General features: G+C 32.8%; 1 protein-coding gene and 1 pseudogene across 2 annotated transcripts; both read left to right on the top strand.

Annotated features, from left to right (window-relative positions):
* The first annotated feature begins 1,063 nt into the window (after positions 1-1,063).
* Positions 1,064-4,318, top strand: LOC149891728 (E3 SUMO-protein ligase ZBED1-like; annotated as a pseudogene). Its single transcript, XR_016449543.1, has 5 exons — positions 1,064-1,432; positions 1,625-1,929; positions 2,126-2,365; positions 2,575-2,848; positions 3,083-4,318. The product of XR_016449543.1 is annotated as an E3 SUMO-protein ligase ZBED1-like (transcript).
* A 5,944-nt stretch (positions 4,319-10,262) lies between these two features.
* On the top strand, positions 10,263-14,431 carry LOC145188159 (metabotropic glutamate receptor 3-like). Its single transcript, XM_080064733.2, has one exon. The coding sequence runs from the start codon at positions 11,125-11,127 to the stop codon at positions 13,630-13,632; it is 2,508 nt and encodes an 835-aa protein (XP_079920859.2). The 5' UTR covers positions 10,263-11,124; the 3' UTR covers positions 13,633-14,431.
* Positions 14,432-17,363: the final 2,932 nt, after the last annotated feature.

Below are 17,363 nucleotides of genomic sequence, written 5' to 3'. Positions count from 1 at the left end.
AAAACAAGTATATCTTTCTTTGCCGGTCACCTCTGATAATTTTTTTTTTATCATTGTAATTAGTATTGAATTCTCAACATCTTGTAAAAATTTCTAACACGATCCGGATTAATGGTTCGCAAATATTCGACCTAAAAGTTGCAACACTTTTTTTACCTTGTTTTCTGCGTAACGTAAGTTAAGTGGCATTTTCGGTAATAAATTCGCCCTCTTTTAGCCAGACTCAAAACTTTTTAGCTTGTTTTATTCTTTAGACTGACAGCTTTCATAAAAATCAGCTAAAAATTTAATTTAAAGTTTAAATATGCAAATATTTGATAAAGTTGTTGCGCGTGTAACGTAAGTTAAAAATGGAATTGCCCATATATATATATATATATATATATATATATATATATATATATATATATATATATATATATATATATATATATATATATATATATATATATTTGATAATAATAACAAAAATCTTCAAAATTTGTCAATTTTTAATTTAGGACTTTCTTAAAGCATAGGACTTTGTTAGGTCACACAACGGTATGTTTTTATTTAAAAAAATAAACAGTTGGATTGTTCTATAGAGATATACATAGAGATAAGTTGTTCCGTTGCGAAATTTGTTAGAACGTTATGTTAATAATTTTAATAGTTGTTTGTAACAACTATCAAAATTATTAATTCCGTAATCTTGTTGGTTTTTATGACGTTTTTGAGGGATATTGTCTGGTATAAAAGAAGGACTAAATTTGTAAAGATAGGTTTTTGTTTGAAGAGAATATTGTTGTCATCTCATCGATGTGTTGCGAGAAAACTACAATATCGATCAATAGATAGATGCATTTGAATAATATATAAGTTTTTGTAATGAGTTATGAGACACTGTTAAGTAAAATAGTTATTTCATGTTATTTTGATATTGATTTGGCTTTCATGTTTCAGATTGTTTCGATTTCGGCTTCACTCAAACTTCGGTTTCGGTTTTGGTTACGGTTTTAATTACGGTTCTACTGAACCGAAATTAACTAGCTAATTGTAATAAAAACGTTTTTAAAAACTCTCTGGGAAAAGGTTTTTGGGATACTCTTTAAATTACTTAGATGTACATAATTAGGCTCTTAAAATAAATTTTTTTTATAAGGAAAGATATTAAAATTTTAGTTTGAATTAGTATTAAATTTGTAATTGAACAACATTTTGAAGAATGCCAAGGTCAAGGAGCGAAATTTGGGATCACTTTGATGAAGAGGTCAGTACTACACCAGATGAAGAGCGACTTGTTACTGCAAAATGCAAGTATTGTTTTGCAATTTGCAAGTTGGCGGACAGGAACACATCTGGCATGAGATCACATTTGACAAGGAAGCATCCTGTTCAGTTTGCAGCCCTGGAGGAAAATCGCCATGTTGCTTTAAATGATGAGTTAAAACAGGTGCAATAAAGTTTACAAACGTTTTTACTTTTTTAATTTAAATATTAACTTTTATTTTCATATGTGTTAGTTATTATAACTATTACAATACCAAGATTTAACAAGATTTAACGATAAATATCAATAACTTTTGATAAATTCTGATGAATGTTTCAATATTAGGTATTTTAATGGGTTTCATATTTTTTTTAGACCTACAATGAAGACGAGGCTTATGAGCAGGTCCGAGATGATAAGACACCATTAATGTTGAGCAGTAGAGTTAAACGAGGAAGACTTTCCGGACCATCAGCAGAAAAGGTCCAAAATCTAAAGCATTGGGTCAAATACAAGCCACAAGACAACGAGCAGCTCAGAGGAGACATTGAAATTGTCAAGTTTTTGGCCCGTTTAAATTTGCCATTCTCTTTGGTTGAGCATGAAGCTTTTAAAGATTTTGTTCACTACTGCAACCCAAAAATGAATGTGAAGGCTGCAACAACATACTCCCGGTTCAAGTACGAAAAATTTTAATTGTTTTAAATAAAATTTTATTGTGGGGAGTCAATTCAATGGGAGTTCCAAGAGAACTAAATTTTTTAAAAAGCTACTTTTTTAAGACCAATCCACACCAATTTTTTTTTGGGTTATCATAGTTGGTAACCAAATTGATATGTAACGAGAAATACCAATAATTTTTTATTTTAACTTTAGGTTGCCGTTGTTGTACAAAAATGTGAAAATCTGTGTGGATGACATTCTAAAGGAGGAATTGCCAAAGACCGCTGGATTTGCAATCTCAACTGACCTCTGGCAAAGTAGAAACAATGATGCATACCAAGCCAGTACATTGCACTATGTGAGTGAAGGCTTCCGATTAAGGATGTTTGTGATTGGAGTTTCTCCGTTTTCCGGACGACATACGGCTGAAGCCATTGCTCTTCGTCTGGATAAGTATGTTTTAGTATTTAATTTTTATTAGGTTAAAATTTCTGTAAATTAAGTTAATCGTTTGAATTATTTAGATAAGCAAAATCCGCCATTTAGTTTAAAGTTAATGTCACAAATTAATACTTTTATTTATATCTAAAATAACAACAAAAGTATTTGTTTATATTTTAAAACATCAAAAAGCAAACAACTAATTTTACTTTGCTTTTCAGGAATGTCTCAGAGTTGGCCGGAAATAATGGAGTTTCGTCCGTTGTGTGTGTCCATGATTCAGCCGCTAATATGAAGGCGGCAATTAACAAGTGCAATTTTATAGATGCATCTCTTTTGTGTGCTGATCATCTTTTGAATTTGGCAGTTGAAGCAACTGTCAAAGAAACAAAAGGTTTTGACAGTTTGGATCTTCACGAAGCAATCCAAAGAGCAACTGAATTAAGTTCAAGATGCCACAAGTCATCTTTGTCTGAGCAAAGAATTAAAAAAGAGGTAACTAGTTTAACATCTTTTTTCGCTTTTATAGTAATTTAGTTTATAGTTTAATACAATACAAGCGCAATATAAACTTCTTAGTACACTTTGTGTGACAAAATTTTTCAACTGATAAAATGTTAACATTTAAAAAGTAAAAACATAACATAGTTAATATCAGTTTTTTATTATAGTAAATAGTACTAATCAACTTTTATGTTATGTTTCTTATAATTCTATTTTAATTTTTAGCTAAAGCTGTTGCTTGATGACAGTGATGTTGTTAGCAAGGATAAGTTGAAATTTGTGAAAATGATCACTCCTGTGAAAACACGCTGGAATTCAACTTTTATGATGTTGGAAAGCATTGTAAAAATGCGTCGTATCCTCAGCTCCATTAGAGACAATCCTGGAAAAGATGACACCAAACTAGCTCCAGTCATTCCTTCAGAAGATGAATTCAATCTTTATGACGAAATTTTGCCTATTCTGAGGAGAGTTGCTGAGATTTCAGAATGTTTCTCTGCAGACAAAGAAGTAAGCATTCACCTCGTTATCTCAAACATTTTTACACACTGAGGCACAAATGCCTGGATTTCATCAAGGCTGATGCGGGATCACCAACAGCACAAATGTTTCACCAAAAGCTGGTGGAAAACTTGGATGTTCGTTTTCCGGACATTGGTTGTCAAAACCTTTTTTACTCCGTTGCCAACTTGCTTAATCCCTTGTACAAGGGAAGAGCTCTGAAAAAACTGGGTGGATTTGATGAAGCCTATGAGGCACTGATTACTCAATCCAATGCTTATCAGGAATGGATTGCTGCAACAACATTATTTAATGAACGGTTACATGCTGAAGTCCAAGGTCATGTTTCGGAAGATGATCCTTTCTATAATGTTGGAATGGAAGAAGCTCCTGCACTTATGACTTCCTATTCTGGTCCGGCTCCACCTCCAAAGTCGGACATTGTCACTGAATGGGAAATATTTCAAAAACTTCCAGGGGTTGTTGGTGTGGACGTGCTGGAATTTTGGAGAGCAAATAAATACAAATTTCCTCTCCTTGCTCAAGCTGCTAAAAAATGGCTATGTGTACCTGCTTCCTCAGCATCTTCAGAAAGAGCTTTTAGTGCCGGTGGTGGAATTGTCTCTTATAAAAGAACAAAATTGCAGCCTGAACAAGTTGAAAAATTGTTGTACATTCAGCAAAACTACCCTAAGGTCCAGATCAAAAGATGGCTTCTAACCAGTCGGGATGAAAAAGAGGAATTGTTTGAAGAGGCTTCTACCAATAACTCTCAGAATTCAGCTGCTTCAAGTCAGGGACTTCCTACTTCAACTCTTACATCAGCAGTTGAAATGGATGACTAACTTAAATTGGTTCATTGCCTTAGTGGCGTCATTGGTTTATTTTACTGCTTAAAGTTTATAAAATTTGCCATATAGTGATTTAGTGATTTCAATAAACCTTGACTTTGAGATTAAATTTTAATCTTTTTCTTATATTAAGTCACAGGCACAAACCTTAACGTGTTAAACATGTCACGTCAACAATTTATCAAGTAAAAAATTATTTTTTGTTTTTAGCTGTTTTTTGCTTCAACTTAAGTCTTGAATAAATTAAAAAATCAAAATTACAAATAAAGTTTTGTTTATTTCTTTTTTTTACATTAAATAGTGCACTTGTCAGCAATTTTATGACAGTATTTAGGTTTTTAAAAAAATTATTTTTTTAGTCGGAAAAAATAATATCGAAATGAATCGATAAGTATCGTTATCGTTTGAGTTACGATATGAGTTACGATATTTAGGTAATTGACCGATAAATATCGTAATGAATCGATAAATATCGAAACTTTATCGTGCAAACTTTTTGGGTACGATATTATCGTAATATAAAAAAACTTACGATATGCACATTCCGATACCTTATCGTATCGTATCATAATACGATATGTTTCGATACGCAGACCCTTAATTTTCAGACATACTTTATATCGACATAAAACATGTCCGAAATATTTTTCTGCCAACTTACGTTGACATAATTTTATGTCTGAGACATTTTCTGCCGACATAAAATATGTCCGAAACGTTTTTCTGTCCACTTTCGGACATATTTTATGTCGGCAGAAAATGTCTCAGACAAAATTATGTCAAAGTAAAATGGCAGAAAAATATTTCGAACATATTTTATGTCGGGAGAAAATTTGTCTTGGACATATTGGACAGATAACTCTGATAAACACAATTTATACTAAGTTATTAAGGGACCAACGATCAAATGATACTTTTATATAATACACAGTACCAGCAAGGCCAGTGCAAGGGCTATGCGAATTATGCGGTCGCATGGGGCGCCGCGCTGGCGTAGCTAGCGTTTTTTTTTTAAGTTTTAATTTGGATTTAAAAAAGTAAAAGTTAAAAATAATAATTCAGTTTTCATCTGAAGTGTTTTGCTTACTAAATTTAGCTAATTTAGTAAGCAAAAGACTTCAAATGAAAACTGCTGATTTGCAGAGCGCTTTGAAACTAATTGAAAGTGTTAAGTATTTTTTGGAGAACTTGAGATCAGAAAATGGACTGAATAACGTTATTACAGATGCAAAGAAACTAGCCGAAAAACTGGACATCGATCCAAATTTCTCTGATGAAGTAGTGGTTAGGCCAAGAAAGATCAAAAGGCAATTTTCCTATGGAAGCAAAGATGAACCTGTGAAGTCGGCAAAAGAGTCTTTCAAAGTAAATTTCTTTTTTGTAGGTTTAGACACTGCAATTAATTCATTATCAGAAAGATTTGAACTGATGGAAAATCACAGCAAACATTTCGAATTCCTCTATAACTTGAAAAAAATAGACAAATTTGAAACATGCAACTATTATATATGAAATATTATGCAATTATATATATGAAATATTATGCAATTAAAGAAAAGTGCAAAAACCTGCAATCCATTTTGACAGCTGATGGCAAGAGTGACATCAATGGGAATGAAGTACAATTGAAACCGATTCATTTCTAAAAGACTTTGCTAAAGTTAAGGCAAGAAAAGTTTGTTTCTAAAAGTTTCTAAAAGCACTGTGTTTGTTAAAAGCTTTACAACTTTTTAAAATTATTATTCAATACAATCTTAGATTTGCTATTTACATTGTCTATAAAAGTTATTTTACGATGTTTATTATTTTATGTCACTTTGTATTATTAATCTACCTAAAAAATATACTGTTAGGGTTTTAATAAGTATGCGCAATTTACCGAAAACACATTTTATGAAAAGTTAATGATATGCTTACAATTGTATTGTGATTTTTTTATTACAACTGTCATGAAAATTTATTGGTTTATTTATATAACCTACTCTACTAAAATATATTTGATTGTTCATTTAATTTTTAAGAAACAATCACATACAAATATACTCATCTTATTATTTAAAAACTTAAAAAAATATTAAACCCTAAAAATACTTTTTAGCGTTTTAAATGACTACACTTTTTTTATAATAAGGGGCGCCAAACCTTGATCTCGCATATACAAAAAAAATTCCTTAAACCGGCCCTGAGTACCAGGTTAACTGTGGTGCAAATGGCGCGTAGTACCTACTATTTTTAGCTACATTTAGTAGGCCTACAACTTGTTTTTAGTGCCTATTATGAGCGCGGATGAATTAAAAATTATAATAAATTATAATAAAGTATTTGTTCTCAAAATTTAACTTGTTTACTTTTCCCCAATTATAAAGGAAAAAAAAATAAAACTCAACTTTTTCAAACTCATTTTTTTTTTTTTTTTATGTTTTCAAAACATTTTTTCTCAATTTTTACATATATTTATATAGTGTAAAAAAATGTATTGTTTATCTTGTATCAAATGTATATTGTTTATTTTTTATGTATATTTTTTGTTTAAAAAAAAAAAAAAAATGAGTTTGAAACCAAACCGTTTACTCTTCCCTCAGTTACTCTTCTCTCAGTTATTTTTACCCCAGTTACACTATATGATAATTGAAAAGAAACTTTTATGATTTAATTTGAATTTTATTGTGATGAGCTGTTAGTGGAGTGACCTACTATACATTAAACGCTTGTTTATAAAATAATAAAATGATAAAATAATTGATGTTTATTCTTTAACCAACATTCTGAAATATTTGATAATAAATTAAACATTGCATCATTAATGCTTTCTATAATCATGCCATGTGAATCATAGTGTCGCATCTTTTAGGCAGATAAGCAGCCTTGTCTAAGCCAGGACCCGGCCAATTATCAAGTAAGGTCTATTGGGTCTAAAGTAGGCGGAATGGACAATGTTTCGTCCTAATCGTTGGTGGACATGTTGAAGTGTTGAGATTTCAATTCGATACTTTAGTGAAACTCGCTATTGTGAGGCTTATGGTTTACGGTTAGGATAAGTGTTAATGGTGATTAAATAAGTAGTTGGTTAAATAAGTAGGTTGATAATTTAAAAAGGATTTTTAAAGTTTTATACTTTTTTTTTGGATATATTATTTTTGCGGCTAGGAAAAAAACAAAAATAAGCAATTGTTTATTTACAATCGAGTGTCCTTTGGAAATTGATGTAATGGTCTATTGCGGACGTAAGTCAGCTAAATAGATGATAATTCTTTGTGCAATTTTGGATGTCACTCTTTTCTTAGGATGTCATTCTTTTCTTAGGAATTTTTTTTTTTTTAGGTAACTAATTGCTAAGTTTTCTCAATATCAATTTAATTATTTATATAGTTATTGTAATTAATTAGTCATAATTACTACATACGATCATGTTTGCAAGTGAAACAACTTGAATGAGAAAGGAAATGGAAACTTTCTTGTCTTTATGAAGTTTTATTGGTCGCCACAATCTCATCATTGGATCTCACTCGGACGATGTAAGCCGCCATCAACAAGAGGGCTCCAGAATGAATGCCCATTACCTCTCTCCATTGTCTCAAAATGAGTTCATCAGAGAATATGGTGGTGTCATCTGAAGTGCAGCTGTTGAAGAAATCCACGGTGCTATTTACTTCACCATCATAGTTGACGGTACCCCCGAAATACCTCACACTGAGCAGATAAAAGAACGATTCTTGTGTGTTGAAGCTTTCAAGAAAAGAAAAGAGTCGATATAGCTAAGGTTATCATTGATGTGATTGCCAGGCTACGTTTGGATATTCGAAATCACAGCCATGGGTAAGATAATGGATCCAATATGTCAGGTACATTCAAGGGAACTCAAGCCTTAATTAGGTAAAATCATTCGGAGGCATTGTACGTTCCCTGTAGTGCTCACAGTATGAATTTGGTTGGTGTGCACTCAGTTAAATCGGCCATTTAGATCAAAATACTCTTTATAAATATCGAATCTTTATACGTATTTTTTAGTGCAAGTCCTGCCCAATGGAAGATCCTCACTGAAACGGCAGGAATTTCACTGCATAGACTTTCTATGACAAGATGGAGCTCTTGTATCGACGCCATCAAATAAACAAGCCGAGAGAAGTGATGGCAGCTCTTAAAGATGCCATGGAAAACCAGATCTGACCAGTGAGCAGCTCAGCCAAGCGAGAACCTTAGAAAAATGGTTACCATCTTTTGATTTTTTATTGCTGATTATAATTTGGTACAAAGACCTTACTGCTGTTAACAACGTTAGTCGTCTTCTTCAATCTAAAGCCATTACAATCGATAACGAGCTACTTTTGATTGGACAGCTGCTAGAAGGTTTTAAACGGATTAGGGGCTCTTTATCGTAGATATATTTTCATTCATCTGGTTTGATAATGATGATATTTGTATTCAAGAAACCAAAGCTCGCGAGCTTTCACGGTTTTACTCGAGAGTTATGAACGAATAGGATCTCATTGATGAAGTTCGCCGCTTTAACACTGCCCACAAAAAGATTTTCAAGCGAGAAAATCCAACGCAACTACTCAACCAAATCTTTGAGAAGCTTGAACGCCTTTTTCCGTACATTTGGATCATGCTCCGGATTTTCAACACTATTCCTGTGTCAGTTGCTGAGTGTGAACGATCGTTCAGTAAATTTAAGATTATAAAAAACTCTCTCCGTTCGACCATGGGCCAGGATCACGTTGGCGCTCTTGAAGGCCCTGACTATAGCCACACAATAAACATCAACCATGTAAAAATGATAAAGGAGCAGTATTTCATCAAAGTCTGTAACCACAAAAAATGATTGTTTAAATTCTTGTATACTTACTTGCTCTCAAAATATCAGTTATGAAGAATGAACACATTTGATGGCTTTTGGTCATTGGATAATGGGGAAGAGAAACATTTCTACAGTTAAACCACGGAGCAACTCCAGAAGAAATACCGTTAAACCATCAATGAAAATTTGAGAAAGGAAATTCATTTTATTATAGCTTTTTCATTGATGATTTGTAAATTCAGGTGTACAAAGACATTTTACCTGACTCTTAATATAAGCAGAAGAACAGTTTCTTATCATCATGAAAACAAAAATGAATCTACTGGAAACCCAGCCCTTTTTAAATTGGGCAAACGCAGCAAAATGTTTGTTGATCAAAACAAAGTGTCAAAGATCATATCAATACGTTTCCACATGTACTGTCACAATGAATAGTCGTCACAATGAATAGTCGTCACAATGAATAGTCGTCACAATACTGTCGTCAATGAATAGAGAAAGAACATTTTGAAATAATTCGAAAAATTGATCCTGAGTCTTGCATATTTTAGACTAAATTTGAAAATAAGAGTGGTTATCCATCTTTAAGCGGTCCAAAGGTATGAAATTCCGAAAGCAATTTTCAATTATTAAACCTTTTTGGTCCCAAAAAAAGGTTAGCATTACCTTTCCTGCAGAAACCTGAGTCTTAAATTTCTTCGTAACTGACGATCAAAGATGTTTCTTCTCCATATCCTATCTTTTCGATTCTGCCTTGTAATCTTAGACCCACGTTCTCAATGCTTTTACAAATGGTATTTTGTTTCAATTTTTAATCACCATTGACTTGCCATTTGCAAATTTTGAGGGTAAAACTAATAATTTAGTAAAACTATAAGTTAGTTGAAAATTATAAATTCAAAATTAAAACTCCAAATGCTACAGTGCCACTTACAATCGTGAAAACAAAATTCGATAGTAAGCTCAATATCATTGGTTGTTCTATGAAACAGATTACGAAACAACTCAACAACTATGCAAGTTAAAAAAAACTTTCTAAAATATTTTTCGATCTCTATACAGCTTTCAACAACACCAGAATTTTCGAAGTTTTTTTCCAATTGGTACCCATTTGAATATGATGTATGATTAACCAGCTCAAGAGTTCTTTAAACAAGTTGGCTCCAAAGTTGTTGTAATAAAAGCTTTAATCCTATTTGCAGCAGTCGCAAACGTTTTAAAAAATATTTCGCCGTCCGTTGTGTTGCATACTGCAACCCTTTCGTGTTTATAACATTTCGCTATCGTAGTAGGGTTTCTAATCTAAGTTGGCCGTAAAATATTCCTCAAAGCCCGTTCCATTTCCAGAAAGATTTCTGCTGCGTTTGGAAGATATCAACATTCTTTAACAGTTTAGCGAACTCGCTTCCGGCAAAATTTTTCATTTTTGAAATGGTTGCATGTGAATATTAGTATTTAGCCAAGCCTCTTGATTTTTCCCAACACTGAAGTAAGTTCTTGAACAGTTGGTCAACAAATTCCTAAAGAAGACAAAGTTCTATTTCACAGTCTGTAGTTACTTTTAGCCATATTAAAGTTTCAGAGCTCTTTAAAGATGCGTTACAACTTGCAGAGCAAATTTTGTTAATCCCGTGGTTATTTGACAACATATGAAAGATTGACCTCATTTAACTACTTTACTTAAACCAGAGGGTAAGTACATTTAACTAAAAATGATTGATTTGTTGAGAAAAAAACCGTCACTTTTGTTTACACAAAGATTAAGCGGTATCTTGATTTATTTTTTCTAAGTTAAATTTGAAAAACAAACATAAATTTAAAGATAAAGGTTTGTCAAAAAATACGCCTGGTTTCTCAACTTCATTTGGTTGAAAAAATGCTAAAGAAACTCCAAATAATGTTGGGTCTTGATTTTTATGTTACTGGGAATTCGTATTCAAAGTAAAGTTACAATCAAAAAAGTTGCTTTGCTAATTAACATTTCATCATATGTGAAATTTATGTCAATCGAATTAAAAGGATTATATGAAAACCAGCCGTAATTATCTCGTTTTATATACTTTTTTGCGTTTTATCAGAAGGACACAACTTAGTTGAAATTCGACAGGGAGTTAAGTATGACTTTAAACTATCGTCTTTTTATCTTTATAAATAGTCTTGTTACAATTAGTTCTCAAATATGCACAGAATCATCCTCGATAAGCAACAAAAGTAATTTATTTGATATTAAATCATCAAAAAGCGGTGATTATATTATTCCTTGCATCTTCTCTATTACAAAATCAGATGACTGTAGCCAAGTATCTTTTGATGGATTAATTCGAGTATTTGCAGTTAAGTATGCCATTAACAATATCATTAAAGACTATATTTTACCCAATATAACGCTTGGTTACCTCTTTAACGATGCTTGTTTCAGTTTACCAAAAACTATGAGTCATGGGATAGAAATTGTAAAAAACTATCGTCAAAGCTTCTGTTCTAACAATAAAGTTAACACGAGTGTTCAACAGAAAAATACTGTTATAGCAGTTGTAGGTGAGTATTATTCTTTTACAACGATAAGTTTAGCGAGCTTGCTTAGTCTTCACAACATACCCCAAATTAGTGACGGGGCGTCCTCACCTTTATTATCCGATAGAAATCGGTTTAAAACATTTTTTCGCACTATACAGCCCGACAATGTTCAGATAGAAATGATTACAGCAGTTTTAAAAAGATTTAAATGGAAATATATTTTCGCCATTGGTTCTGATGATGACTACGGTAAAATAGCTTTGAATACATTAAAGAAACAGACGAGTGAAGAAGGTCTATGTGTAATACAAGATGTTTATATCCCTCTGTTAACCTCTCAACTACAAATGCAACAATTTGCACGTAATGTTGTAATGAAGTTAAAAGATTTTGACAAAGCTAAAGTTGTTATTATGTTTAATTACGCGAAAGGGATGGGAGAATACGTGTTACAAGAAGCACATAAGTTGAATGTGAAACGAGTATGGTTTACGAGTGAAGCGTGGAATCCAGAAATTCTCACAGCTGATGTTCCAATAAACCAATTAGAGTCATTATTGTCAATCTCACTCAAGTATGGTGATGTTATACCAGAGTTTAAATCGTTTATTAACAAAACTGTCCATTATGAATATAACTGCGATATTTGGTTGAAAGAATGGATTAATCAAGAGTTTAATTGCAGGGTGCACAATAAAACTCGAGACGGAAAATTTTTGCTTGGGTATTCTCTTATCGAAAAAAATAATTGTCAAGTATCAATTGATAATATTGTGGCTGCTTTATATAAGCAAAATCTAAATCAAGTGAACTATTTAATAAACGCTGTTTTAGCCATAGGTCAAAGTCTTCGTAACGCGGCATGCAATAGAACCCATTGCACAACGAATATTTTGCCAGGAGAATTTTCGACAGCATTAAAGAACGTCAGTTTTAATACAACTTCTGGTCAATTTTTTGAATTTGGTTCGGATCATAATCCAAAGTTTTCTCAATATACGATTGAGCAGATTCATTTGAACGGATCAGTAGCGAAGTATGTGCATGTAGGAAATTGGGACACTCAAAAAGCGTTGCTCAACATTAGTTTAGCAAAGTTAAAATGGCCGTCTTGGTTGCAGTATAAATTACCTGTTTCCTCTTGTAACGCAGATTGCCAACCTGGGGAAATGATGATAGCGAAACAAAAGTGTTGCTGGGTCTGTAAAAGATGCCCCAATGATCAAGTAAGCAATTCATCAAACGCTGAAAACTGTTCCCTTTGCCCAAATGACTATTACACCAAAGATAATATAAAATGTGTAAAGATTCCAATACGCTTTATTTCGTATTCTCATCCGATCGGGTTCGTCAGTATCATTCTGAGCAGTATTGGGATTCTTTTATCTCTTGGTACATCGACTATGTTTTTAGTATTGAAAAGAAAGTCGATTTTTTTTAAGCAAGATAATGTGGTGTTTCACTTTGTGACTTCCTGTTTTTTACCAGTTTTGTCTTTCTACTACACGTTTTTAGAATTGAGAAAGCCGTCAAAGACTGTCTGTCTAATTCAGGATTTTTACCTTAACTTAATGCTGACATCAAATGGATTGCTGATTCTTTCAATGAATTTATCAGTTCGTCAATTCTTTACCAAAGTTGTTTCAAAAAAGTTTAAAAAACCGCTTCCATCATTTCTGATTTTTTTATTTACAGTAGAGATTTGTCTATTATCAGTTTGGCTGAAAAGCAAAAAAAGATTTGTTCACATAGTTTATTTTGACTGGGAATTCTTTGAAAGATGTGCTACCGATAGTTCAGTTTACTATATGTTGATCAAGTTATATCCAGCCTTGCTTCTTTTAACAGCAACAATTCTAACTTTCTCAGAAAGGAGTTCAAAATACAATTTTTTTGAACTAAGAAAATTATACTTTTTTGGAATGTCACATTGCATTATAACTATAGCCTATGGCCTGACAATTAATCAAGTAAGTGAGTTGTATCAGCCATTAGTGTTATTGATCACTACTAACGGCTATGGTTTTGCCTTTATATTTTGTCTCACTTTACCAAAAATCTACATAATACTTACAGTTAAAAGAAAGTCAAAGGAGACTATAGGCTGACTTTTTTAAATTTGCGAGGCAAAACTCTCTGAACAATAAACTTGTCTTAAGTTTGACTTCGGTAAATAAAGATTCAGTTTTCAAAAAGAACGAGAGGAAGTTTATCAAAGAGAACGAGAGAAAGTAGAATCAAAGAGAACGAGAGAAAGTAGAATCAAAGTGATTTCTAAACAGGGATTACAGTTTACAGTATAAACTGTTAAAGACTCCGAAGACCGAAGCCTTGATGATAAATACAAGTAAAGTACTGCTAGGTTTTAATGCGAAATAAAAATAGTAAACTTAAGTTAAATAATTGTTAAAAAAAAAAAATCCAAAATGAACTTCTTATGTTAACAAGGGAAATGACAAATATTTAAATAAAAACTCAACGTAACAGATTTTTAGAGTTCTTTAAATTTGTTGATAAGTACCATTAATAGGTCTTCTGTTTATTCCTACGTTTTTCTATGCAAAAAGAAATGCAAAAACATTTATGGAAAGTCTTTAAAAGGAAGTTATAATAATTTTTACATGTTTTTACCAATGTTTAAACTCGAGAAATATAAAAATTTTAAAATTTTTATGTTGGTTTCGTTCTTAATAATGACTTGATTTCTTTACCTTTTTGAAAGAATTACATGTACTACGATTTTTGTCAAAGGAACGTCAAATTACAATTTAATGAAAAGCGTCTGAGCGAACAACCAATTAGAAAAACATTTTTTGTTTATTTTTTTTTTTAAATAAACAAGATTTACTGATGGGTTGCTGGCGTATTCAAGGGGATTATTAGCGCAGCATCCAAAAAAAAAACAAACGATTATCTCAAAATTGTCTTCAGATGATCAGATGAAGGACGCACAATCAGATTTTAGACAATGTACTATCAAATTTATATAATCATAGTTATTTTAATAATGTTCATAGTATAATTTACTAGTTCTTTTTTATTTAATGCACAAATTGCAGTTTTTTTCAGCAATAGCCTAAAATATCAGTCATATAAAATAAATTTACATTATTTCAGTAGAACACATTTTAAAGATAATAAACACAATATAAATCTTGCTTTCAAATGGTTATTGAATCTTGATGTCTCTCTAATTGGTTTCCAATTGAATTTTACTTACGTGCTACAACCAGTGGCGGACTGAGAAATCTGGGGCCCCTAGGCTAATGATATATTATGGGCCCCTAGTGTAAAAGTTACCAATCTGACAGAAAAAATAGTAATATGTTGTTGAGGCTTCACGCAGACAGGAGTCAGGGAGATCAACTAAATTGCGTAGGAAGGAGAACTTATCTCGAACACCTGAATACCCAATTAGACGCTTCTGCTTATTCTAAAATCTTCTCTTGGTAACAAGCTAACTTCCTCTTTGTTGCCTTCATGAAAAGTGGTTTGAGTACTTCTAACACGCTTATGTGCACTTAACTCGTTGTATGCATTATTGCCAGTAAGCTCCTGACCTTTACGTTCAAACAACTCAAACTCTTCTCTTGAACTGCCTATGTAGTCAGTTAGTGATTGCATCAAACTGACAGCTGTGTTAAGGTCCAAATCTGTGGCTTGTAGACTTATCCTTGACGCGATCCATAATGGTCGACCAGAGTTCAGCCAAAATTTTAAAATCAAGCTGATTCAGCTTCTTAACTAAACCGTCTGCTTCGCGTCTTTTGTCTACTCTTTCACAGACAACGTCTCTAATATTCTCCAAAGCATTTTTTATTTCATGGTAACCAACTACAAAGCCTTTGCTGCCTCTGCTCTAGCTGACCATCTGGTTTCACTAAGACTCTTCAAAACGGGTGTTGAGTCCAGGTTATTCTTAAGCACAGACCAGCGATGCGTTGAAGCACTCATAAACGAGTAAAGTTTCTCAATAATGTCAAAGAACAATGATGCTTGTGATTAGCAGTTTGCTGCTTCATTTCCTGCTAAGTTCAATGAGGACGCAAAGCACGGGATGTATTCAGCATATGAAATCCATGCCTTTATTATTGCTTAACACCATGGTAAGTTCCAGACATATTACTAGTATTATCATATGATTGACCACGACTGTTGTAAAGTGGATACCCACTTTTTCTAAAAATGCCAAAAGGCTTGTTGAGATCTCACTCGCAGTATGTCCACTCATGTCAAGAAACTTGAGGAAACGCTCAACGAGTACGCAACTGTCTTCAGGTAGATATCTAACAATGCAAGTTAATCAATCAATCTTGCATGCATTTGGTGTGCTATCATAGATACTGAATGGCCCAAAAACTTGATTACTTCAACAACACGTTCGAGCACCGATCTGAAGTATTGGCGTTCCGCATTGAATTATTTGACAATGTTTTGATCGATACGAGCTGCAGCCACTTAAAGGTTTCTGGTGCTCTGAACAGCAGCTATGTGGGCTAAAGACTTTTCATACGCACAGATAACGGCTAAGTCATTTAACCAGTCATTGAACTCATCACCACAAAAAGCATTTTTCTACGTTGAAAGTAACTGTGCTGAAAGTAACAAACTTTGGCCCATTATTTTCATTGCCAAACTTACTCCCTGTTTTGTTGTCATCATCATTTTCTACATTTCAAACATCTTGAGAATGAGATGTTGCCTCGGGCACAGCACTTTGAGAAGAAGAATCATCAAGAGGCATTTGTTCTGTAACTGTTACTGAGCTTTTGCTTTCCAAACATCTCCGTGAGCTTAACAGTTTTTGACATTACTTCTGTGTGTGCTTCTATTGCACGTTTTCTTTCACGACGTCTTAGAGCTATTGACTTATGATGATATGACATTTTAGCGACTTCACAAAAGATCGGTGTAATACTGTATATCAAACTTTATTTACTTAGAAACAAGATAATGTTTCCATGATCCTGAATATGACTGACAGGTTATAGATGATAGACGCACGGATTTGTCACGGGGCCAAGGAGCCCGTGCACGGGCCCCCTAAAATCAAGGGCGCTTAGGCTGCAGCCTAGTTGGCCTAATGGACAGTCCGCCACTGGCTACAACTTTTGCATCCTGCACATAACCTTTCTTCCTTTTTTTTCTTGAATATTCGAAAAATTGTTCAAAAATTCTAAAATGACTTTTTTAAACTTATGCAAAATATATTTTAAAATATTATTGAAAACCTTTTTTTATGCTAATAACATGAGGGATCTTAAAAATCTTTACATTTTAAAGCATTAAAAGTCACCTAAATGCAAAACAAAAACAAAAGGGTTTTTTTTTGAGCATTAACTACGACATTTTAAAATTAAATTTCTCACTAGTTAACTAACTAACAACTTGTTTAAATAATTACTTCCTATCTCTGTTACCAATAGCAATAAAATTTATCCACAATGAAATGCAGGATAAAATGACATTTATCCTGTATTCTATAAAGATATAAACATATAATATATTCATGGAACAAATTTCCGCTTGAGAGAGCGTCTTCATGTCCATACACTCTCGTTAAATATTTCAACAGTAGTCTACTATCATGCATGTATCCCATCGGTCTTGATAACTATTCTCCATCACTTTCAAAGCTTAATGAAACCGCTTACCATGCTCGTTGCTTAGGTCGCTAAGATCAGCAGTGAACTCATCAAGATGGCTATTGATGGTTTGCATCAAGTTTCTTGATAATAGGATTTGATATCTCATCTGAGTTAGGCGCTGGACGAACTGCTGAAACCAGATTTGGGTAACTTAAGTTTTGCCTCGATTTCTCTGTATAGCTAGAAGTCTT

The sequence above is a fragment of the Hydra viridissima genome, unplaced genomic scaffold, assembly GCF_058129835.1.
Source record: "Hydra viridissima isolate aposymbiotic clone 2 unplaced genomic scaffold, HvirCarnegie_v1 scaffold_2, whole genome shotgun sequence".
In the NCBI taxonomy this organism is placed as follows: domain Eukaryota; kingdom Metazoa; phylum Cnidaria; class Hydrozoa; order Anthoathecata; family Hydridae; genus Hydra; species Hydra viridissima.
Note: the sequence above shows the minus strand (reverse complement) of the source record. Positions and strands in the feature narration are given on the sequence as shown.

Excerpts from the sequence above, each read along its gene's own strand:
- LOC145188159 (XM_080064733.2), top strand. The coding sequence starts at position 11,125 with ATGACTTTAAACTATCGTCTTTTTATCTTTATAAATAGTCTTGTTACA.